Source organism: Gracilinanus agilis, chromosome 2 (assembly GCF_016433145.1).
Source record: "Gracilinanus agilis isolate LMUSP501 chromosome 2, AgileGrace, whole genome shotgun sequence".
In the NCBI taxonomy this organism is placed as follows: Eukaryota; Metazoa; Chordata; class Mammalia; order Didelphimorphia; family Didelphidae; genus Gracilinanus; species Gracilinanus agilis.
In genome coordinates, this window is record NC_058131.1 from 354,352,056 (window position 1) to 354,376,214 (window position 24,159).

The following is a 24,159-nucleotide window of genomic DNA, read 5'->3' on the forward strand; positions in this document are numbered from 1 at the left end:
AGGCCATATTGAAGTCAGTAGCCAGCATCTATTGTATGCCAGGCACTGTGCCAAGTTCTTTACAAATATTATCTTATTTGATCCCCACAACAATCTAGAGAGTTATTGTGCCCATTTAACAGCTCAGAATACTGAGGCAAACAGAGGTTAAGTGACTTGCCCAGGGTCACATAGCTAATAAATGTCTGAGGCTGGGTTTGGACTCAGGTCTTCCTGACTCCGGGTCTAGCACTCTAGTTGCCATTATTTTGTAGCAAAGAGGCAAATTAAGTGATAGGGGATTGAGTTAGGTGGGAGGTCAGGAAAGGAAAAGATTCATGTGGGCCAGAGAGGATGGGAAGGCTTTAAGGAGGAGGTAGACCTTGAAGAGGAAGGCAGGATTTGGATGATTCTTTTACTACTCAGAGTACTAAGTCTGAATAGCCTCCTCTGCCCTGTTTCAGAACCACTGGACAGCTGTTGGATAGACTATGGCCAAGAGCTTATGGGAAAATGGGCAGCACTAAAGAAACAGCCAGCCTGCAGTTGTTGCATCAAGAACCTGGGCCCCATCTGCCACAGGTAGCTCAATCTGCCCCTCTCTGTGATCAGGTTAGGAGCTGCCAAACTGTGGACCTGACCATGAGGAACTGCTGTGTGAGTGAACTGGGCCTCCCCAGTGAAGCAGCTAGCTCTGAGCCCCAAAGTCAGCCCAAGAAAGAACTCTCAGAGGTGAGTCTGGGACCTAGCCACTCCATTGGTCCTGCAGAATTGGCATCTGGACCAGAGAAACAATTACCACTGAATCCAAAAGAACTGGATCCTAGTGGAAGCTCCCTGGTTTGCTCCTCTGATTCCAAGTGCTCCAGCCCCAATCCTTCCTGGGGCACCAGGGATAAGGAGGAGTCAGGGAAAGAGGTCACATCAGGACCACCAACAGGACCCCCCCAAGAAGAGGCTAAAACAGAGACTTCAAGTCTGCTGCCAGCTTCAACCTCAGGGAAGCCAGATCCTGTGTCCTGTGAGAAAAAGGATCCCTCACTCTTGGGGAAAATAGATTCTGTGACTATGAAGAACATGGATCCCACATCCTTGGAGAAAAATGATTCCACTTCTATGGGGATGAAGGATTCCTTGTCCTCAGGAAGATCAGACCCTGCCTCCTTGAAGAAGGATGATCCTGTGTCATTGCAGAAAGGAGATCCTGTATCCTCAGGGAAAGTGGATCTCTTGACCCAGGAGAAAGCAAATCCTAGTTCCATAGGAAGGATGGATCCCATTTCTTTAGGGAAAGCAAATCCTTCATGCTCAGAGAAAGCAAACTCCATAAGTTCTGGGAAGACAGATACCCTATTATTAGGGAAAGTGGATTCTTTGCCCTTGGGGAAGGAAGATGCCACTGCTTTAGAAAAGAGAGATTCTTTGTCTTCAGGGAAAGTAGATTCTGTGGTCTCAGGGAAAACAAATTCCAAGACCTTGGCAAAGGAGGACTCCGGGCCTTTGGAGAAGGAAGATATCATTGCCTCAGAAAAGGCAGAACCCATGCCTGCAGGGAAAATACACCCTATGTCTTTAGGGAAGGCAGATACCACATCTCTGGAGAAAGTGGAGCCTATGCCTTTGGGCAAAGCAGATCCTATGTCTTCTGGGGATGCGGATCTCACATCCTTAGAAAAGGTCGATCTAGTGTCCTTGGGAAAGGCAGCTTCCATTTCTCCAGAGAAAATGGACTCTGTGTCTTTGAGAAATGTGGACCCCATCTCCTCTGATAAAGCAGATCCTGTTTTGTCACAGAAAATAAAACCTATTCCCTCAGGAAAGGTAGAGCCTGTGCTCTCAGGGAAGACAGATTCCACACCTTTGGGAAAGATAGATCCTGTATCCTTGAGAAAGGAAGATCCTATGTTTCTAGGGAAAGCAGATTCTGTCCCCATGGGGAAGGTGGATCATGTTCCCTTAGACAAGGTGGAGCCCATGTCCTTGGGGAAGACAAATTCTGGCCCCTTAGGGGAAGTGGATCTTGTTCCCTCCGACAAGGTAGATTCCATGTCCTTGAAGAAGAGAGTATCTTCAGGGAAAACAGATTCTAGGTCCTTGGAAAAGACAGATCCTACACCCTTGGAGAAGGAAGAAAGAACATCTTCAAGGAAGGGAGACTCTATGTCTTCAGAGAAGAGGGATCCTCTGTCCTTGAAGAAGGTGGATCCCAGCTCCTTGGAGAAGGTAAATCCCATATCCATGGTGGAACTGGATGCTATGTCTTTGGGAAAAACAGATCCCATGTCCTCTAAGAAGTCTCCAGCCTCAAGAGAACTTCTCCCAGAAAAGTCTAGTTGGAGTCCAACTTGCCCTAAACCAGAGGCAATGCCTTCCTCTGATTCACAGCAGTTGAACAAAGAAATGGCTATTTGTGGAGCACCCCAGGACACCCAGTCTGACTTCAGCCATAAGGCAACAGCAGTTCTCACCACTGGGGCTGAGACCCCCTCAGTGCAGGTCCCTGAGACCCAATCAACCACAGAGAAACCTCAAAAGACTGTATCTGTGTCCCTAAGTCAGGGATGGTCATCAGGGCACTCCCAGAAATCAGCCCTGCAGAAGATGAGCCCAGCTGACCCAGTCAGGGCCAGAGCAGAGGAAATCTCACTGACCCGAGAGGAGATCCAGGAGCTTCCCGAAGCACCACAGAAAGGAGTGGGCCCAACTCCAGCCAGGGAAGTCAGGACTAGGGATAATTTCACCAAGGTACCATCCTGGGATGTGAGCGCTCCCCAGCAGGATGCTGGCACCCAGGCAGACACACGTGCTGTCTGTGTGTCCGTGGCAGTGAGCCCCATGACTCCCCAGGATGGCTCAGGCCCCATGACCTTCAGTTTCCAGCCCACTGCCCGGAATGTTCCAGCTTCCCGGAGTCCTGGCCCACTGCTATCTAAGAAGGATGTGGAAATGCAGGTGTCCATGGGTGTGGAGACCCGGTCGGTAGCCACTGGCCCCATGACCCCAGTGACCACATCACCCCAAGCCTCATACCCAGAAGTGCAGGTGCGAGCGGCTGAGGAAGCTCCCGAGCCTGTGCGGGAGGTCAGCTGGGATGAAAAGGGCATGACGTGGGAGGTATACGGGGCTTCCATGGAGGTAGAGGTGCTAGGCATGGCCATCCAGAAGCATCTGGAGAAGCAGATCGAGGAGCATGGGCGACAAGGCGGGCCATCGGGGCCGCAGCTCCCTAGCACCCGGGCTGGCTCTCTCAGAGGTGGCCCCCGCCCTGGTGAAGCTAAGCGTCCCCCCAGCTTGTTCAGGGCCCTGTTGCAGAGTATGCGGAGGCCCCGGTGCTGTTCCCGGGCTGGCCCCACAGCCGAGTGAGCCACCCTTCACCCTACCCTGGCCCTGGGTCCTCCCTGATCCTTTTTATAAATCTACACCAGTGTCTTGTGGTTTCTCAGGCAACACCTCACCTCCCACACCCCTGTCCCCCACTCTCACCTCCTGCCGAAGCCTCTGAAGAGTGAATCACTCACTCTCTTTTACAGAACCACGCTGGGGGTCAGAGGCAGTCGGATCCCAAAGCACCCAGGGGAGGTCCTCTGGCCAGCCTATAGTCATCCCTGCCCACTGTGCCTGGCTTCCCCCTTCCTCCCCCATGCCTTCAGTCCTGGAGGAATGGGTTCACCAAGGAACTGAACAAAGGCCAGGGGCCACTGGGAATCTGCTCCACCCCACCCCCAGCCTGGGCCCCGGGTATCCTCCCCCCTGCCCTTTCGAAGGCACAAGCCCCAGCCCCTGCACCTGCTTGTGTCTCTGATCCCAAGGTTCCATTCACCCTCCAGCTTCTCCTCTCCCCATCTCACTCCAACTGCAGGCCCTGGAGGTAAGCTCGGATCTGGTCAGTCTTCTGGATCCCTGGGTTGCCCCCTCCCCAGACCTCCTTGACTGAGCCCCTGAGGTAGGGAGGGAGGGGAGAAGGGACGCTGTGCTTGCTCCCCTGGGATCCCCAACCCCTGATGCTAGTAGACATTTATACCCTCGTGCTCGAAAGTTGGCAAAGTGTTTTACGCCTGTTATCTCTCTTGGTCCTCACAATGGCTTTGTGATGTAGGGGAGGCTGCAGGTATTATCAGCTCCATTTTACACATGAGGAAACAGGCTCAGAGAGCTAAGTAACTTGCCCTCAGTCTCAAAGGTAGGAAGTGTCAGAGGCAGGATTTGAATGCAAGTCTCTCCTGATTCTAAACCCAGTATGGCACTGCCTCTCCAGCAGGGCCCTAGATGGGGCGACTCCTGAGAAATATGGACAATTTGGTAGCAAGGACTGTGTGCATGTAGGGCCCTGCTGCAAGACCTTAAGTGAGGTTGGAAGTTCTCACGTATGTGAGGCTCTGCGTGTATAAGACCCCAAGTGCACTGCCTTAAAGCTACTGGTATTTCTCAAATGGCCAGTGGGTCCCCGTTCCTGAATCTCTCAGCAGCCAGGCCAGCTGTGGCTTATCCAAGGGAAGGAGTGTAGATGCTGATGGCAGGCCCCCTGAAGGGGAGGTAAGGGCCTGGAATGGCCCTTTACCTCTTCTTGGTCTATGCCACAAAGGTTGGGCTGGCATCACCAGATGTTTCTTCTGGCCTTCATGACTTCCTGGTTAGAGAGGCAGAGAAACACCCCAAGCCTTCTCCTGATTCCCCCAATCATAATTTATTTCCAAATGCCTAGGGCATCTAAAGGGAGCTGCTATTAAGACAGCCCTATCTCCCCCACCCGGAATTGCTGTGCCTAAGGCACCTGAGGAGGGGTCTTCCAGACCATGTCAGGGCTCATAGATAGTCAGGAGTTCACAGACGAGTGCCAGGGCTTATAAACTGTGTAGAAGATCACAAGTCTGAGGTCACAGACAATGAAAGGGCTTATAAAGTGTCATAGATCAATTATGAGCTTTTCAACAGTCTGGAGCTACAAATAGGTTGGGGTTCACAGGCAGGAAAGGGTTCATGGACCAGGGAGCGACAGACCACTCAGGGCTCACAGAGTGAGATGACAAATTGATTATGGAATAAACAGGTGAGGATTCAAATCCCGGCAGGTTGGAGGAAAATACAGATAAAACCCCTAAGCCCTGAGCAAAGGCAGCTATCCTTTTAAAGGCATCCCACACCCCCTCAACAAGACTGCTCCCTGCCCTGGGTTCTCCTAGCTTCTCTCCTTTCTTCTGCTTGTCATCTCCTGTCTCCTGGGTGTGGTATGAGCTCACTCTACCATTTGTAGTGACCAAACCATAACTCCTCATTCCAGTGCCTGACAACTGTCCTACCCCAACACCCCCTGCCCATTGTTTCAGGGTATAATTTGTCAACCTGTACATTGGTAATAAAATATTTCCCCAAACTGGAGGTCTGATTGCTTGAATTGGAGGTGGTGGTGAAGAGGAAGAGGCCGGAACAGAAACCATGCTATGTCTACAAGACAATTGATTTATTTATCAATAGAAACTGGCTGGGGCCATCCACCAGGCCTGAGGCACAAACAGGTGACATAAGTGGGAGAAAAGAGCCATAGCAATGAAATGCTGAGTCTCCATTACTCTACATCCCACAGGCACACGGGTCAGGACTTACAGATTGTCATGTGGGTCACCAACAAATCAGGGTTTATGATATGTGTTCTGAGGGAGGACGAATGGGAGAGGGGGTGACCTCAGAAGACAGGGTGGGAGTGAGGTGTACAGTGTAGACAGGATCAGAGGTCAGTGGTATCCAGAGCTGCATTGACTTCACCGAATTTCAGCTTTATCTTATCCTTTCCTTGATTTTTGCCCTTTCCTGATTCCAGCACCATGGTCAGCGGCTCTGCAGCTCCTTTCTCCTAGGGAGGCAGAGGCCAGTTGTGGATGAAGAGTGAGGAAGGATTCCCATTCCCCTGACCTGCCCACTGGAATCTCCATGGTGGTAGCAGGATTGGGAGGGTGGGAGGCAGGATATACAGACCCACAAAATCTAGTCCCCCTAAGGCAGTGCCTAGAAGGACAGACCTGAGGATTCCAGCGATGCCTAAGAATAGGCTACATGGAAAGGGAAAGGGGGCCTCCTAGGAACCAAGAAATGGGTCCCAGTGAACTGCTACACCTTGGCCCACCCCAAGGACCAAGGCTGGTGAGAATGGCTTTTCCTTCCATCATTTCTGTGCCCTTCTCCTGTCACTCCAATCCCCCAGCCCAGGGTGCTCAGTCAGGAGCTCAATCAGCCATACACAAGACTCTAGGCTCCATGCTCAGAAGGAGCCAAGAGGGGATGGGGGTTGGCATGGGGAACGAAGATAGTGATAAAGAAGAGAATGATGTCTACTCTTAGAGAACTCACAGTCTAGGAGAAGGGATATGTCTCAGAGTACAAGAAGCTACAGTACAAAGGTAGAAAGATTAAATGTATAAAGTATAAACAGAAGGGCAAAGGTGGGAAGGGCTATCAGCCAAGGCTTACTGAGGGAGGAAGAATTTAAGCTGAACCTTGAAGGATAAAAGGGGAAAGATTTCAGCTGACCTAGATGGGTCATTATAGGCCTAGAGCAAAGGTAGGAAGGGAAAAGGAAGAACATATGCAGGCTTACCTTCCTCTAAGCAAAAAATATCATCTTTATTTATGTGAATCAAGTGTTTGTAACTCAAACTCCATTTGAAATATACAAAGAGAACTTGCTACTAAAAGGAGGACTGTAGTGAGCTCTTCTGAAAAATAAAATCTGTTTTATCAATTCTCTGTTTTAAGAATAAAAATGTTCTTAAGGTGAGGCTTGTATGTGTCCATGGTTTTCTGATCTGAAAATTTCAGGACTATCTTTGAGGTGGTTGGAGTTGACCTGAAGTACTGACATCCTGCTTGGGGACAACATCAAAGTGATTCAACCCTTCTTCTGGAACTTTTCCATACCTCTGGGCCCCTGGCCTTCTCGGAGAGACACCACACACACACACACACACACACACACACACACACACACACACACACATTCCCCTCTCCCACACACACAAAACACTACACACTCACCAGACATCATATTCATCCCACAGGTATCACTACATACACCCACATTATCATACACACAATTGCTGCACACACAATACACCTTAGCATACAAACATGCTTTCATGTATCCCCCTTCTCTCACTCTCTCTCTCTCTCTCTCTCTCTCTCTCTCTCTCTCTCTCTCTCTCTCTCTCTCTCTCTGTCACTCCTTCCCTCCCTCTGTTTCTCTCTTCCTCCCTATCTCTCCACCCCTTCTGTCTTCCTCTCTTTCTCCCCCGACTATTGCTGGACTCTTTCCTGACTGAGACTTTTCCATTCCCTGATAAACAGTGGAACATTTGAAGGCCCCATGAGGAACCCAAAGACTAAAACCTTGAGCAGAATTCCCTCGGCTTCTCTCCAGTTGCAATCATCCCCATCCCAAACATACATTGTCAGAGCTAGAAGAAACCTCAGAGACCATCTAACCCAAAACCATCGTTCAACAGAGGAGTAAACTGAGGCCCAGAACAGATAAGAAACTTGCTCAAGGGATTCTACACCTCCAATGCCACAGATATCTTGAGGGGTCCCTCCCTGGAGCTTCCCTAGAGGAACAGCTCTGGGCCTGAGGAGAAAGGTCCATAGGGAGATGTTGGAGAGTCTGGTGAAGTGCAGTGGAAAGTACAATGACCTGGGAGTAGAGCTTTCACAAGTCATAAAATTTAGAGCAGGAGACCTTGAGAAAACTCTTTTATTTTATAGATCAGGAAACTGAGGGGACTAATGATTTGTTACAAGCCATATAGCCAGGCTAAGCAGTAAGCCAGGATTTGACCTCAGGTCCTTTGATTTCAAATTCAGGATACTAAGCCTGAGAATTTAAGCTAGGAAGTCCATTGCCCAGGCCAAGCCCACCTGAAAGCAGAATCTTGTTATTTGTGAATGGGGGCCTAACCCTCTACTAGACCAAAAGATCTCTCATAGAAAGAACTGTGAGCCATTTCTCCTTTTGCATTTTCCCCAGGGAAAAGCCAAGGTTTTTCTCCTAGTAGATATTAAATAACTGTTTGCTGAATTGAAATGAATAATGATTGTGATGGTGATCATTGAGGGGAATGATGATGGGGGAGATTTTGACCATGAGAGTTTTAATGATGGGCTACAAAAGTGTCCGCTGGATTCCTGAGGAATTAGTCACTAGACCAGTCCTGAGTGAAAAAACCTTTCCATCTTTCCTCCCTGAGCTCCCAACAGACCAAACCTACATGGAACCATACAGACTAGGGATGTTCTCACCTCCCTACCCTTCTCACCTTGTGATCCTTCTGGAGGTCTGTATCCATATCCATAATCATGTTCACATCTGCATTCACCTTGTTCTCATCCAGGGAATTGATGCTAGAAGAGAAGACTGAGCTCCAGGGGAGGCAAACAAGACCCCTAGCCTAGGGTAGGAGGCAGTGATGAGATCCCCTTGATCCACAGGACCCCAGGATTTCTCCCATGGCTGGTATCTCCTCAAGCCCAGTTCTTGACAGGGCCAGGTAATCTCTGGAGCCCACTTGAAAGCTCCTCAGGAGGAGTAAGTCAGGGATAAGGTGATTTGTTCAGACAAGATGAACAGGAGAAGGGGCTGCTCACCTGGCAACATCATCTTCATTATGGGGGGAAAAAGATTCAAAGTCCAGATCCATTGAAGACATATTGAGCATGGGGTTGGCTCTGGAGAAATCAGAAAATGTGAGAGTTTGGAAAGACTTCTAGGTTAACTACCTTTAAACTCCTTTCCAGTATTAAATCTATGATCTTACTACAGCCTCCCTAAATGCAAGAATCTCCTTGTTAGATAGTTATCCAGCTTCTTTGCTTGAGCATCTACAGTGACAAGCAATCTACTATCTTGTGAGTGATTTCTTCATATGATAATGGTCATAGAACAATTGAGTGTTAGGTCTGGAAGGAAACTATCTAATCCATTTCGCCCCTGCCTTTTCCATGACCATTTACAGTATGCATCTGTGAAAAGAACACTTGACTCGAGTCAGAGGACTCACATTCAAACCTTGACTCTGAAACTTACTGCCTGCCTGATCTTGGATAGGTCACATATCTTCCTCAGGCCTCAGTTTCTTCATCTATAAAACGAAGAAGTTGACTTCCATGGCCCTGTGATGTCCCTTCCAACTTTAGATCCATGATCCTGTCATCTTCCTATAAATCCTCCAGAAGATCTACCCAAAGTGGGGGAGAGTTTTCTGTCATCCTTTGGACATTCGATAGGTACCAGAGACCCTGATTTACCCAAAGTCACCATGGCAGTAAGTGGCAGGGCTATGACTTGAATCCAGATTTCCTAATTAACCATTCAATGCTCTTTTTACTATGCCAAGCTGTTTCAGTTCCACTTACTGGAATTTCTTCCCTTGAATGGAGTCAAAATCTGCCTCTCCATAGAACAAATCTTAACCTTCTTCCCCATGATCACCCCTTGAATATTTGAAGACAGCTATACATCTCTTTTCCAGGCTAAACATCTCCAGTTCTTTAAATAGACTCTCATGACAAGATCTCTAGTCCTGTCCCATTCTTGGTTACCTTCCTCTATGTGAGCTCTAGTTTAAAACCCAGAACATTTTAGAGCTGGAAGGGACTTTCAAGATTATCTGATCCATCACCTTCTTTCCATAAATAAGGAGGTCCAAGGAAAGGAAAGGACTAGCGCCAAATCACACGGACATAGTATAGCAGCCCAAGCCTCTGATGTGGTGTCATACTAGTCCTTGGTATAAACCCTGGTTCTAGCATTTGCTACCAGAGACACTTAGGGGAATTCACTTAACCTTTTAGAACTCCAGGTGCTCATTTGTAAAATAAGGATAATTCTCTTACTTAGCTCTTAGTTTTTTTTGATATATGAAGTTGGGATAATAATACCTGCACTACCTACTTCAAAGGGTTGTACAGAAATCAGTCAAAAATATTTAAAGCATGTGTATGTGTGTTTCAAGTCCCTCTATCTCAATCGCTTCTATAAAGCAAAAGTTGGACTAGTGGGACTTAGTCCCTTTTAGCTCTATGATTTTATGATTCCACTTGGAGTCAGAACTAAAATTCAGGTTCTCCAAATCAAAATTAGGGGATCTTTCCACCATATTGCATGCTGGATTTGGAATGAGAAAGAGCTGGATTTGAATCCTACTGCCTCTGACTTACTAGATGTGTGACTGTGGGTAAGTCATTGAGTTCTCTGAACTTTGGTTTCTTCATCTATAAAATGAGGATAGTAATAGTACCCACTTCCCAAGTTTGTAGTGAGAATCTAAAAAATGTTTGTAAAGCACTTTGCAAACATAGCGTCATACAAATGTCCATCATTATTATGCCACAGAATATAACTCCCAGAATTGAATGATTTCTCTTTGCCTCTTCTCAATGCTAATAATAAGAATAAGAATAGCTAGCATTTACATAGCAATTTGATGTTTTTTAAAGCACTTTACTTGTTATTTCTTTTGATTCTCACCATAATCAAGGGGAACAGGTGGGGAGAAAAAACAGAGACAGAGAGACAAAGACAGACAGAGACAGAGACAGAGACAGAGATTATTATTATTATCATCCCCATTTTATAGATGAGGAGACTGAGGCTGAGGAGGTTGTAACTACCCAGGGCCAAATAGCTAAGTAAGTGCCTGGGAACTTGGGTCTTTCTGACTCGAGTCCATCATTTTATCCACTGAGCCACCTAGTCACCAATCCTTATTATTTTTAATAATATTAATTATTATTATTTCTTCTAGCTACTTTCTCAGGGCCAAGAGAGGAAGCACTTTGAGCAGTTCTCACCCCTACCCTGAACCCTATCTCTACCATCACCCAGTTAATCCAGGATTGCTGCTCACTTCTCAGAATTAAACAGGTTTGTCCCAGGGATCACGGGGCCCTGCCGGTTGAGTCCAGCGCTTGCCTTCTTGGCCTCTTTAGCAGCCTTCACAGCTCTAAGCTTCCTCTTGTAGCTGGGGAACAGGAGAGAAAGGAGCTGGGTCAGAAGCAGTTGGTGGAGGTGTGGTGGTAGGAAAGTGGGGCAGAGGGTCTCTATTTGCAGAGACAAGGAACAATGACAACCCAGGACTCCCGAGGCTGCAGGTCTCAAGGTACCTCTTCCTAGTACAGACTAATGATGTAGTCATGATGATGATAAGAATGATTAAGGCAATCCCTAGGCCAACAATGATGCTGAGCAACTCCTTCTCCTTGTCTTGCTTTATCTCCTCCCCAGAGCCCTGGAAGATCAGAAGCACTTCATCATTCATGCCCATTCCCCATTCCCTATTCTTCCTCCCACTCTCATCCTATCCAAGATATCTTCTCCTCTCCCACTAGTTCCAATCCCCCACAGCCCTCCTATACTCCTTAATTCCCTATTCTTTTGCTCTCCCCCCAGCTCTTATCTCCCCTTTTCTGCCCCTTCTAGCTTCCATCCCCCTCTTCTCTCTCCCTGTCTAAAAGTACTCACTATCAACACCAATCCCAGTCGTAGCAACGTGTTTAACACCTCCTGGTCACTCCGGATACATCTAGTCAAGAGAAGACCTGTTAGACTCCTACTCAGGACTGGAGAATCCTCCAGTCTCTCAGGAAGGAACCTGGATCCCATTCTAGAGGCCAAAAAGACCTGTTGCCCCTATTCTCCACAAATACCACCGCCCATTCCACTCAGTCACCCGTGCCACTCACATGTTGAGATCATCAAGGGTCAAAGCTGTTCCATTGCTGAACACAAAGTAAGCATCCATATAAGACAAGCTTTTAGCTCTGAGAGATCTGTAGACGGAAGGTGAGAATATGAGGAAGGAGTCAAAGGATTATAGAACCTAAAGATGGGAAGGGCTCTGTTAGAAAAAGTCTGGTGTAGGAAAGCTCACTACCTTCCAAGGCAGCCAATTCCTGTCTTATTTGTTAGGAAATCTTCCTTCTTTCTAGCTTTAAGCTACCTCTCTTTTACCCATGGTTCCTAGCTCTGGCCTAAGGGGCCAAATAGGAGTAATTGAATCCCTTTACCTCACTGAGGCCTTTCAAACGCAGTGTGACAGCTATTATACCCCAATCCCTTATGCCAGTCTTCTCCAAGTTTAACTTCCTCAGTTCCTTCAACTAATGCTTGAATGGTCTCTATTCCTCTCACCATTTTGGTTGCCCTCTTCTGTACATTCTCCAATTTGTTAAAGTCCTTCCTAAAATGTAAACCCTAGAATTGAAGACAATCCAAATGGGTTCTAGCCAGGGCAGAGGTCATAAAGACAATAGCCTCTCTTTTTCTGGTCAGGTTGCCTCTATTAATCTATCTGAACATGGAATTTGTTTTCCCTTTCACATATCACATTACACTGGGGACTCACGGACTTTGAAGCCCATCAGAGAAGATTCTCCTCCCAACCAGGTCTTCTTCATATAGATGGTTACCAAACCATGCTTCCTTATTCTGCCTTGTGCTGGTTATTGATGCTGATGCTTTATATCCACTATGGGACTATGAGCATCCTGAGGGCAAGGACTATTTGATAATATTGGCAGTAAGACCTATAAGGAACTGACTCATCTCCAGAGCTAGATTAGGACCTAGGGAGGCATCTCTTGACTCTTGAGGGTCTTCAGGGAACAGACCAGTAAATTAAGTGCCTGGGTAGGTAATGGAATATCTCAGGGATTCACAACTAAGAGAGACTCCAGAAAGTAGCATGTAAAGTCGAAGGCCTCTTTCCTTCAGGTGAAGGAATTGGCCTTTCAAAGGTATCTTGTCTCTTTGGGAAACTCTTGAAGCCTTTGGGTAAGTCAGTGAAGCTGATGCTGCAAGTTGAGACTTAGCTAGTCCATGGTTCATGGGAAAAGAAATTCAGGGGTTTAGTGGATTCTAAGTTCCGTGTTAGCCAAGAAACCCTCCATTAAAGTTTTCCTAAAGAATTGTGTCTGGATCTCTCCTTTGCCTCCTAAAAGTAGGTGGTGCAAAAAAGAGAGCACTGAATATGGAGAAAGGACAGACCTTAGTCAAATCAGATTTCTTACTAGCTGTTTGACAGTGGACAAGTCACTTAACCTCTGTCTGCCTCATTTTAGTCATCTGCAAAATGGGGATCAAAATAGGATTGTTGTGAGGAGCAAATGACAGAATATTTATAAAGTACTTAGCACAGTGCCTAGCACATAGTAGTTGCTTAATAAATGTTTGTTTCCTTCCTTGGTTTCTTCACTACCACACCTCGCCTTTTAGTGTATTCACCTTTAACCATGATCTATCCCATCTAGTGAAGTGTCAGTCTCTGGAACTCATTCAGTTAGTGGTTTGTTCAACAAATATGTGCTGAATGAATGTATTTTAGGATATTTTTTTAAACTTTTATCTTTCCATCTTAGAATCAATATGAAGTATCAACTCTAAGACAGAAGAGCAGTAAGGGCTAGGCAATTGGGGTTAAGTGACTTGCCCAGAGTCATATAGCCAGGAAGTGTCTGATCATATTTGAACCTGGGGCTTCTCAGCTCCAGGCCTGGTACTCTATCCACTATGTTGCCTATGTAATTAGAACAGTCTCAGACAAGAATAGATGACCTCTAGAATTAACCATTTCCTTTCCATGGAGACCTTCAAAAAGACTTTGGATGTCTAGTTGTTAATAATGCAAAGAGGATTCCTTTCAAGGCATGGGTTGGACTAAATAGACTCATAGTTCTGAGGTTCTATGATACTTTAAAATAAAGGCCACAGAACTGCTAGTCTCACAGTGGACCACGTACCTGTATTCAAAACTGACTTCTCATACTCACTGGTTGTGTGATCCTAGGCAAGACACTTAATCTCTGTTTGCCTCAATTTCCTCAATTGTAAAATATGGATAATAATAGCACTCACCTTACAGAGTTATTGTGAGGATGAAATGAGAAAAAGTTTTGTGATTGTAAAATGCTTAGCACAGTGCCTGGCACATAGTAAGTGCTAGATAAGTGTTAGTTCTTATTATTATAGTTATTAATGGGATTTAGAGTTAGAAAGGACCTTGAAGACTAGCTTCAAATGTATGATCCCACAATTCCAGTCCAGTTCTCTCCTTCTATAGGTAAAAAAATGGAGCCTAAGTGAGATAAAGTAATTTAACCAAGGGACACACAAGTATTATGTGGTAGAACTATGATTTGTGTTTAGATAGTCTGATTCCAGAACTTACATGTTCTTACATGTTATAAGTTATAAAGAGAGACATTTAGGGTTCAATTTACAAAAAGAACTTCCAAGCAATCAAACTATCCCAAAGTGGAATGGGTGCCTTCAAAAGGTAGTGAATTCTGGGGGCAGCTAGGTGGCTCAATGGATTGAGAGCCAGTCTTAGAGATAGGAGATCCCAGGTTCAAATATGACTGTGGGCATTTCCTAACTGTGTGACTCTGAGCAAGACACTTAACTCCCATTTCCTAGCCCTTATTGCTCTTCCGTTTTTGAAATAATACACAATTATTGTGTTCTGAGATGGAAGGTAAGGCAAAGGAGGAGGAAGAGGTGGAGGAGGAGGGAAAGAAGGAGGAGAAAGAGGAGAAAGAAGAACAAGAAGAAGAACAAGAGCATAAGGAGGAGGAGGAAAAGGAAGAGGAGAAGGAAGAGTAGGAAAAGGAGAGTTCTCCATCCCTGGAACTCTTTAAACACAGGATGACTGATCACTTTTCTTGGATGTTGGGGAGAAGTCTTGCTTAAGTCCAGGTTGGACTATGTATGTTTCTGGCACTTCTGAGGTTCCTCTACCTCTGATATTCTGTGACGCTGCATTCCCTATGGCTAGAGAAAAGGGCTCTCAGAAAAGTTCCTGAAGTTAATGCTGAAGAGGCTGGCTCCGACCACAATGGCCACCTTGGAAGCAAACTGGAACCCAAATTATAAGGAATGAATCCTGCCCTGACTTTAAGATAGGAAGGACCAAACTTTTCCATGGGTAGAGACCTTGAAGAAGCAATGACTGGTATTTAATGAATATCCCAGGCTTAGGCTGAGGATCAACATCTCCCCCAATCCCATCTCAGGTCTCCTTCCACCACCTGTAACCTGTACTTCTTATTCACCACCCCCTATTCTGTGCTCCAAGCCCTCACCTGGAGGTTGAGTCATCAATGTCCTTGATGCTCACAATGGAGACTGTGGTCCTTGTTGCTTCCATCAGGGCACTACAAATCAAGCAGAGACCAGGAGAGCTAAGAGAGGCTAATGTCCCTTTATCTCTCCAGGTCTAGCCCTGGTCCCAGCTCACAGTCTGAGAGTCACTTTGACTAGATCCTGAATGGTCTGAGCCACTTCCCAATTCTGGCAGTACCAGGCTCAGGGATAGGCACAGAGAGAGACAGGGCCAAGACTAGGGATGGACACTGAAACAAGGGCAGGTCTGAAGCAGGATTAAGAACAGAGATGGGGTTGGGAGAGAGCCACAGAAGAAAGGGCAAGGATAGGGACGGGGACTGGCTTTTTGAGATATGGGTATATTAAGGGCTACTCAGGGTTGGGCACACAGAGGCAGGATCCTGTTTCCCTCCTTGGGGCCCTCTCCTCCCAAGAGTCCCTGAGATTGAAGACTGGGCCCAGACCATACGCTCTGATTTTATCAATGTTGTTTCCCACTTCTGTAGCTCCTGATGAGAACTGAAGCCGTAGACGATGGCTCTGGTCCACAGTGAAGAGCTATAAAAGGTTAGGAAAAAGAAGATTGTGGCTCTGAAGAGTGGTAGAGGCTGAGCACTTGAAAGGATGGGAGCTGGGATGGAGTTAGAGAGCTAGCAGGTCAAAGGAGCCTGCAGGCTCATACACTCACATTCAGGGAGGTGCTGGCTGATAGAGGAGGGTCCTTACTAGGGTTATCTTGGGCTCTGATTGTTAGCTGGTAGGTTCCCTGGCGGGAACTGTCGAGGGACTTCACAACCCTGGAGAAAGTCAGAATTAGGGCTAAGGGCTCCCCTCCATCATACTCAGAAAACCCCCCTTCATATCTTCCCCTCCTGCTCTACCCTCTCCCTCCAAGAATCATAGACTTTTTTTTTTAAACCCTTGTACTTCGGTGTATTGTCTCATAGGTGGCAGATTGGTAAGGGTGGGCAATGGGGGTCAAGTGACTTGCCCAGGGTCACACAGCTGGGAAGTGGCTGAGGCCGGGTTTGAACCTAGGACCTCCTGTCTCTAGGCCTGACTCTCATTCCACTGAGCTACCCAGCTGCCCCCTGAATCATAGACTTTTAAAGCTAGAAAGGACCTTGGAAGTGACTGAGTCTAGTGCCCTACCCAACGGAGAAAAATTATATTGCCTCCTCAATAGGTACCCTAGCTTCTGCTTGGTTGTTTGCAGAATCTCACTACCTACCAAAGTAACCCCAAACCACAGAATGTCAGATTTGGAAGAGAGCATAGAAACCATCTAGGCCAACCCACATCCGAATAGGAATCCTCTAAAATATTCTCCTGAAAGTGGCCATTCAGCCTTCCCTGGAAGACCTCCAGTCTTCCACAATCAATGACCACCCCTTCATTCCACAGTTGGAAAGTCAATTATTCCTGCCCTAAAACAAGGCCATTCAGCTTCTTTTTGATTCCCAACTCTGAGACCCTCTGCCCCAGGTTACTTTATGATGCCTGTGTATATGTTGCCCTTAGATGAATCCTCGATATTGAACAGGCCTTCAAGGGGGATTCTGGAGTTATCATTGGTGATGAATTCTATCCCATCAATGAAGAAGGAAAGGACCGCATTGTCCCCATCATCCTTATCTGTGGCCTGTGAAAAAGAGTCAGAGATGGTAGCCTAGAATGGGGCTTTTTAGTCTGAGACCTGGAAATACTGGTGGGTGTGGGGAGGACAGTGGCCAGATAATCAGTTTCATGATTCCCCCAGACCTGAAAGAGAATCTAAAGATCATCAAATCATTAATTTTTTTAATATGAAAAAAGGGAAACAACTTACTAAGATCACATAGGAAATCAGTGGAAGAGAGGAGCTAGAACTCAGGTCTTTTGACTCCTGGGTGGAAATTCTTTCTAACTCATCATGTGATCTTCTAGAGAACATGTCAATTGGTTGAGCCCACAGGTCCTAAGAGGAGGCCTCTTACCTTAACCATAGCCACCTGCTGATTTAGAGAGAGGGCCTCCGGCACAATCACTACAGGGAAGAGACAGGATGAGTAAAACCAGCAGATGCCAGATCTCAAGAACAAGATGCAAGCAGCATTGGGAGAGCAAGGGAATGGGGATGGGAAGATAGTGGTATGGCTAGGAACCAGACTTGTCATTTCATTAAGACAGAGGAGATTCCCTCTATCAAGTAGACCCATACCTACTCTACCCTTTAAAATCTCAGAGAGCTTGGGAAAAAACGTGTCTTCTTAAGTGTCTTCTCTAGAGTCACATAGTTTGTATATGTGGGAGGAAGGACTTGCACACAGATCTTCCTGACTTACAAGAATGTGGGATGCAGGGGGGGAGGGGGGGGAACAAGGAAGGATCTCAAATTTGGCTCCTCATCAGAGTTCTCTGGTCTTGGACTAATGAGGTTGAGGCCACTTCTCAAAACAGCAAGGGGACCCAGATAGAGAGAGGTGCAGGGCACAGAGAAAGGAAAGGGGTTATTCCTCACCAAATGTCTCATCCACAGGCAGGAATTCAGGTGGATGGTCATTCACATCCAAGACGGCGATGGGTAGAGTCTCTGCAAAAGCAGAAGAGAGGGACTCGGTCCTACAGAAAGAGGCTAAAAGGGATGTCTCCAAGGCTCCCTATTTTCTCTCCTCTCTCTCCACCCTGGCATTATTTCAGCCTCAGTTTCCCCCATTCACCATTCTCCCTGTTCCCGCCTGAGCAGAGGCCTCACCGTTAGGGCTGTTGGCGGGGAAACCCTCAGCCGTGTGGAGATCCCAGGCCTGGAGGAGCAGACTGACGAGGTCGCAGACCTCATAGTCTATGGCCGAGCTATCGTTGATGTAGACGCTGCCGTTGGGGACCAGCTTGAACCAGTCCTGGCACACAGAACCCACGTTAGTCCCGCTCTTGAAGCAGCCTATTTCCTGAAGGCGGATTTCCAGCGAGGCATTGGTGTCAGGGTCCTGGGCCTCCACCTGGGCCACGAGTTCATCCTCATAGTCTTGGTGCTCATACACTTTGATCTCCTTCAAAGAGGATGCCAGAATGCTCGGCGCTTCATCGTTCACATCTTCCGTGATCACTAGCACCGTGGCAGATCCTATCTCGTTAGACTCAGCGGCATTCTGAGCCAGCACCATCAGTGTGAAGTTGCTGGGGGGCCTCTCATAGTCTAGGCTCACGTCTGAAACCAGGGACACGTTCCCCTGACTCTCCCCTGAGCCCAGGAACACGGAGCGGATCTGAAAGTTACTGGCTCCATCCCCAGTTAAGCTGAAGGCGACACGGTTGTTCACATCCGTCTGGTCAGCATCCCAGGCCTCCACGATGCCCAGGTATGCACCTATGGACCCAAAAAGGAAACAGAGTCTCTGTCTCTCTTCCAAGACCTTCAGCTACCTAGAGATGGGAGGTCCTGGGTTCAAATATGACCTCAGACACTTCCTAACTGTGTGACCCTGGGCAAGTCACTTAACCCCCATTGCCTAGCCCTTACAGCTCAATATACAGTATGATTCTAAGACAGAAAGTAAGGGTTTAAAAAATAATAAAAATAAAAAGAACCAAGACCTTTAGCTGCCCAGTCTATTCTTCAAGACACACCCCTTTGATTCAGAATCTGGTCCCTTGGGATATATTTCATTGGGAGCCGCTGGGAGGCACTCCTTGAGCCTGAGACATTGGAAGATGAACCCACACCAAGAACTAGGTCCTCCCTCCCCACCATCCTGGAATTTGATGTGCTGAAGTGGGGGGTGAGTTCCCAGTGACCTAGAAAACTGGGACTTGGTGTACTTATTTATTATGTTGGATAGGGGCAGGGACTGGACCTGTGACTTCAATGGTATAGGGAAAGGAAGCTTCTGTACCTCTTTTGCAACAGTTACCTAGAGCACAGAAAGGTTACGTGATTTGCCCCAGGTCAGTCAGCCAGAATATGTCAGAGGGTAAGCTGGGTGGCTCAGTAGATTGAGAGCCAGGCCTAGAGAAGGGAGGTCCTAGGTTCAAATCTGGCTTCACACACTTCCTAGCTGTTTGACCCTGGGCAAGTCACTTGACCCCCAATGCCTAGCCCTTACCACTCTTCTGCCTTAGAGCCAACATACAGTATTGATTTTAAGATGGAAGGTAAGAGTTTTTTTTAAAAAAGGAGAATATATCAGAGCCAGGACTTGAACCCAGAGCTCCCTGACTTCTAGACTTGTTCCTTAGCCATGAACCCACACTGCCTCTATTATTATATGACATAATATAGTATAAATGACATAATATAGTATAAATATTAGCTAATAGTATTACTATATTAACCATTATATATTAATAATATATTCTATTTTGCAATTAATATATTAATAATACTTATAAATACATGTTATTATGACTCATGTCTGGAGGCATTTACAGTTTACAAAGTTTGCCTACTACATTCCACCAAGACAGAGCATGGAATCTTTATGCAGATAAGAAAACCTAGGACCAAAGATGAGTAACTTCCTCAAGATGGTTACAGCTAATAAATAGCAGAAGTAGAGCTCAAACCCAGGCCTGCCTCTGGGACTTTGGGCAAATCCTCTGGATCCAAGGTTCAAGGATACTCCCTCCCCTACCCACAGACCTACATGCCTTTCATTCCAGGTAGGGGGAGAGAGTAATACTCACCCATTAGTCTTTCCTTTACATGGAATTCATAAATCGTACGGCTGAACACAGGCTTGTTGTCATTGATGTCCTGCAGATAGAGTAAAATTAAGTATAGCAAAATAGAAGCATATAAAAGAGGTTGTGGACCAAATGTGGGGTGTGCACTGAATGCGAGATGACATTGCAGCCCAATCTCCCCCATTTCCAACAAGCCCTTTCCCCTGGATGTCATCAATGAGCTAAAATCCCCACCAACTGCACTTCTAGGAAAACCAAAAAGGAATCAGGAACAGAGATAGGAAGGTTAGAATGGATTTCAGATGGAGAGTAATCTGGACTTATGCCCAAAGTGTTATAAAATTGTGTCTTTTGACCCAGAAATATTCCTGCTAGGTTTTTTTTTTCCTAGGGTGACCAGGGGAAAAGGAAAAGAACTTGAATGTTCTAAAATATTTATGGCAGCTCTCTTTGTGGTGGCAAAGAACTGGAAATTGAGGAGATGTTCCTCAATTGGGGGATGGATGAATAAATTGTGGTATATGATTATGATGGAATACTATTGTGCTATAAAGAATGACCAGCAGGAGGATTTTAGAAAAACATGAAAAGACTTGCATGAAATAATGAAAAGTGAAATGAGCAGAACCAAGAGAATGCTGTAGTGTATACAGTAACAGCAATGTTGTTCATAGAATAACTGTGAATGATTAAGCTCTTCTGAGTAATAAGAACATTCAAATTAACTATAAATGGCCTAGGAAGGAAGATACTAAAGACCTCCAAAGAAAACACTGGCATACAGAAGCACTGATAGTATGACTCCACAGATAGAGATAGAGATAGAGATAGAGATAGAGATAGAGATAGAGATAGAGATAAATAGAGATAGAGATAGCTTTAGCTATATCCGTGCTAAGTATTAGCCTTCTCTAATACAGGGATGGGAGGAAAAGAGGGAGACAACTCAGAATTCAAAATGTAACAAAAAAAATTTTTAAGTAAAAACATACACACACACACACAAGAATGAAACTCAGAATGCAATGGCCACTTTTTTATTCCTCAATCTTCCCTCTCAGATGACTATAATGCATTTATTATAGCTCCTAGTAGAGTAAGTTAGAAAATGGAGAGGCAGGGCTAGAAGAGACCTTAAAAATCCAGTCCAAGCCTTCATTTTATAGGTGAGGACACTGTGGTCTAGAAAAGTTGAATGTCTTGTCTATAAGCCCATAGGTATGTTATAGCTGATTGTGTTTGTATCTAACCCTTCATCTATATCATATGCTCTGTGAGAACAGGGACTATGTATTATCTACTCACAATGGGCACTGAAATATTTATTAAGAGAACTGATATCATCAGTCCTGAGGTCCCTCCTTTTGAACATTCTTCTGAGATACTGCTCCCTCCTGGCTCTCCTCCTACCTACATAATGATTCTTCTTCGTTTCTTTTTCTGTAACATCATCCACCTTCTGCCTCCCAAGTGTGGATGTCCCCCAAGGCTCTACTATGGATCCTCTTCTCATTCTATATTTTCTTCGATGATCTCATCTGTCCCCATGTGTTCGCTACTCATTTCTTCAGATGATTTCCAAATCTATATCAACCATAATCCCTCTTAAACAGCCATGTCACATCATCAACTGTCTGCTAGATATCTTTTCTTGGATATCTCATAAATATCTCAGACTCAAGATGTCCAAAATGGAATCGATTGTCTTCTCTCAAAACCCATCTCTCTTCTTAAATTCCCAGTTTCTATTGAGAATATCAATATCTTTCCATTAATCCAGATATAATAATAACTACCTTTTACAAAGCACTTTCTGGTCTGTGAATCACTGTACAAATGTTATCTTGTTGGATTTTCATTAACAACTCTGTGAAGGTGCTATTATCTCTGTTTTATAGAAGGAGAACCTGAGACTGAGAGATGTATTAAATAACTTGCCCCTTCTCACACAACTAATAACTGTCTGAGACAGAATTTGAACTCAGGTCTTCCTTGCTCTAAATCCAAAGCTCTCACTCACTGTACCTCCTAGTTGTTTCCTCAATGCATTACATCCCTTTCTCTCTCACATGGACACCGAAATTCTTTTTCAGGCCTTCATTATACTGCCTATTATATTGGTGTCCTGTTCCCCAGCCTCCAGTGTCTCTATCTAATATAAACTCCACACAATTGCCAAAATAATCTTCCTAACGTGCCATTCTGACCCTGCCACTTCCTTGCTCAAAAGCCTTCAAGTGACTCCCTATTTCCCTCTAGAATACAATATAAACCCTTTAACCAGGCATTTAAAGGCATCTACAATCTGGATAGAACCTCCTTTCTAGCCTTAGTGCACATTACTTACTTTCCTCTATGCATTGTATGTTCTGCCCAAATTGAAATGCTCATTGTTCTCCAAACCTGACCTCAGACCTCCTATCTACATACATTCATACAGGCTATAATATTCACTCCACTTCAGAATCTTATCTCTGCCCTTCAGAATCTTAGATCTTCCTTGGAGGCTCAGCTGAGGTGCCACTTTTTCTGTGGCCTTCCCACTTTCTGACGCCTTCCCACTCACCCAGCTGTCAGTGTTTTCTTACTTTTAAAATTACCTTGTTTCACCGTGTACAGTTATCAGCATGTATTTTGCTTTCCCCCAACAAAATACAACCCCTTTGAGGGCAAGGTATGGATGGCTAGGTTGTGGTTGCTGTATTCCCACTGTCCAGCACAGGATGTTGTAATATGATAAGCGATCAATAAACAAAGTTAATAAATGGGTTGGATTTACTGATTTATTTGTTGTTTAATTAAATAGAAGTGTAACCCCAGTCCCAAAGTCCCTTGGTATGAGATTCTTTCCTCATTGGCAGATATGAATACCCTGCCCTTCATGAAGGTTGTGGCAGAGTTGGCAGGAGCTCAATGGGTTCGAGGCCTCGGGTTTCAGAAGAAAATGAGAATGGGCAAGAGATGAGCTGACCCAAAACGTCATCTCCTGACCCAGAACTCACAGCCTCTAAAAAACAAGACCTTCTACCTCTAGGACATTGTAAGGCCAAAACAATAAGATCTCTTTCCCACTCCCTCCCAGGAATTTCTATATTATGGGAAGAGAATAAAAGGTGCTGAACCTAAAGAAGAGAGTGGGAGCTTTAAGTTGGTGGGAGAAGGGCTGGTTCTTCCCCGGGTGCTATTACCTCTACGTTGATGGTGACGTTGACTGTGGTGTTGAGAGAGGGCTCTCCCAGATCATACACTAGCACTGTCAGCACGATCTTTCCTAACAGGAGTGGATCAATGGCCTCACGGTCCAAGGGGCCCTGGTTCTTCAGTAACCCAGTGACTGGGTCCAAGGTGAAGTTGTTATTATATGGCCCAGGCAGGAGTTCAAAACGGATCTCACTGTTGTTAGTATCAGGTTCATCGTTGTCATAGGCCTTCGGGGTGTGGAAAGAGGAAAGGAAGAAAGGAGAGGTCACCAGCCATAATCATTGCTGTGTCACCTATCTGGTCCAGCAATAGTGCAAACCCTGGGCGGTGGTTAGAGTCCTGGCTTAGCAGTCAAGTGGCAATGGACAAGTTTTTTGGACTCAACATGCCTTGATTTAATAATTTGTACTTATAATAGCACTTCAAATCTAAACAACAACCCTGGGAGGTATTATTACCTTCATGTTATAGCTGAGGAAACTGAGGCAGACAGAAGTTAAGTGACTTGCCTAGGGTCACGTAGCCAGAAAGTGTCAGAGGACAGTTTTGAATTCAGGTCTTCCAACTCAAGGTCTAATGCTCTATCTACTGGACCACCAAACTACATGGCCTCAATTTATCCTGCTATAAGGAACTTGAGGGATTCTGAGAATTCCATGACTCCTCCAAATATAGAATCTAAATTCTTCTCAGTGTGTTTAAAGCCCAATCTCTGGGGCTCAATTTCTTCTTAGCAACAGCAGATCTTTCTCTGCCCCAGAATCCACTGCTGATCCCACCCCATTTATCTACTCCCAGCCCTCACCTGGATGGTCACTGTGACGTTGTCCTCCTCCTCCTTGACAAAGATGTTATAGGAGCCACTAACCACAGGGGCGTTGTCATTGATGTCCAGCACGATGATATGCAGGAGGGTGGAGCCAGTCAGGCCACCTCCATCTGTAGCCTGCAGCGTGAGGTAGTAGACAGATTGCAGCTCCCGGTCTAGCAGGTTACCATCCTTCACTGTCACCTCTCCAGTGTTGGGGTCCACCTGAAAGATATCCGCACTATGGCGGCCAGATTAGAGGGGAAAGAGAAAGACTCCTGGGAACAAGGTAGGCCTACTAGTGCTCATCCAATAGGACTGCTATTGGCTTGAGGGCCCAGCCTCCACCCTAGAGCCCTGAGCCCAC

At 45.8% G+C, this 24,159-nt stretch overlaps 2 protein-coding genes across 2 annotated transcripts in view; one reads left to right on the plus strand and one right to left on the minus strand.

Moving 5' to 3' along the window:
* Positions 1-492: 492 nt before the first annotated feature.
* Positions 493-3,342, plus strand: GPRIN1 (G protein regulated inducer of neurite outgrowth 1). Its single transcript, XM_044661640.1, has one exon. It carries the CDS (start codon positions 493-495, stop codon positions 3,340-3,342), a length of 2,850 nt encoding a protein of 949 aa, XP_044517575.1.
* Positions 3,343-5,422: 2,080 nt separating this feature from the next.
* The window catches only part of CDHR2 (cadherin related family member 2), a 36,684-nt gene continuing 17,947 nt past the window's right edge, over positions 5,423-24,159 (minus strand). Inside the window, exons 15-31 of the mRNA XM_044661641.1 lie at positions 23,790-24,033; positions 22,972-23,211; positions 19,784-19,853; positions 17,856-18,467; positions 17,622-17,693; positions 17,098-17,147; positions 16,612-16,763; positions 15,810-15,918; positions 15,591-15,679; positions 15,100-15,171; positions 11,704-11,790; positions 11,483-11,543; positions 11,125-11,249; positions 10,869-10,982; positions 8,608-8,688; positions 8,280-8,364; positions 5,423-5,827 (exon numbers count right to left, since the gene is read on the minus strand). Of these exons, the coding sequence (XP_044517576.1) occupies positions 5,702-5,827; positions 8,280-8,364; positions 8,608-8,688; positions 10,869-10,982; positions 11,125-11,249; positions 11,483-11,543; positions 11,704-11,790; positions 15,100-15,171; positions 15,591-15,679; positions 15,810-15,918; positions 16,612-16,763; positions 17,098-17,147; positions 17,622-17,693; positions 17,856-18,467; positions 19,784-19,853; positions 22,972-23,211; positions 23,790-24,033 (2,389 nt within the window). The 3' untranslated portion in view covers positions 5,423-5,701. The remainder of the gene's footprint in view (positions 5,828-8,279; positions 8,365-8,607; positions 8,689-10,868; positions 10,983-11,124; positions 11,250-11,482; positions 11,544-11,703; positions 11,791-15,099; positions 15,172-15,590; positions 15,680-15,809; positions 15,919-16,611; positions 16,764-17,097; positions 17,148-17,621; positions 17,694-17,855; positions 18,468-19,783; positions 19,854-22,971; positions 23,212-23,789; positions 24,034-24,159) is intronic.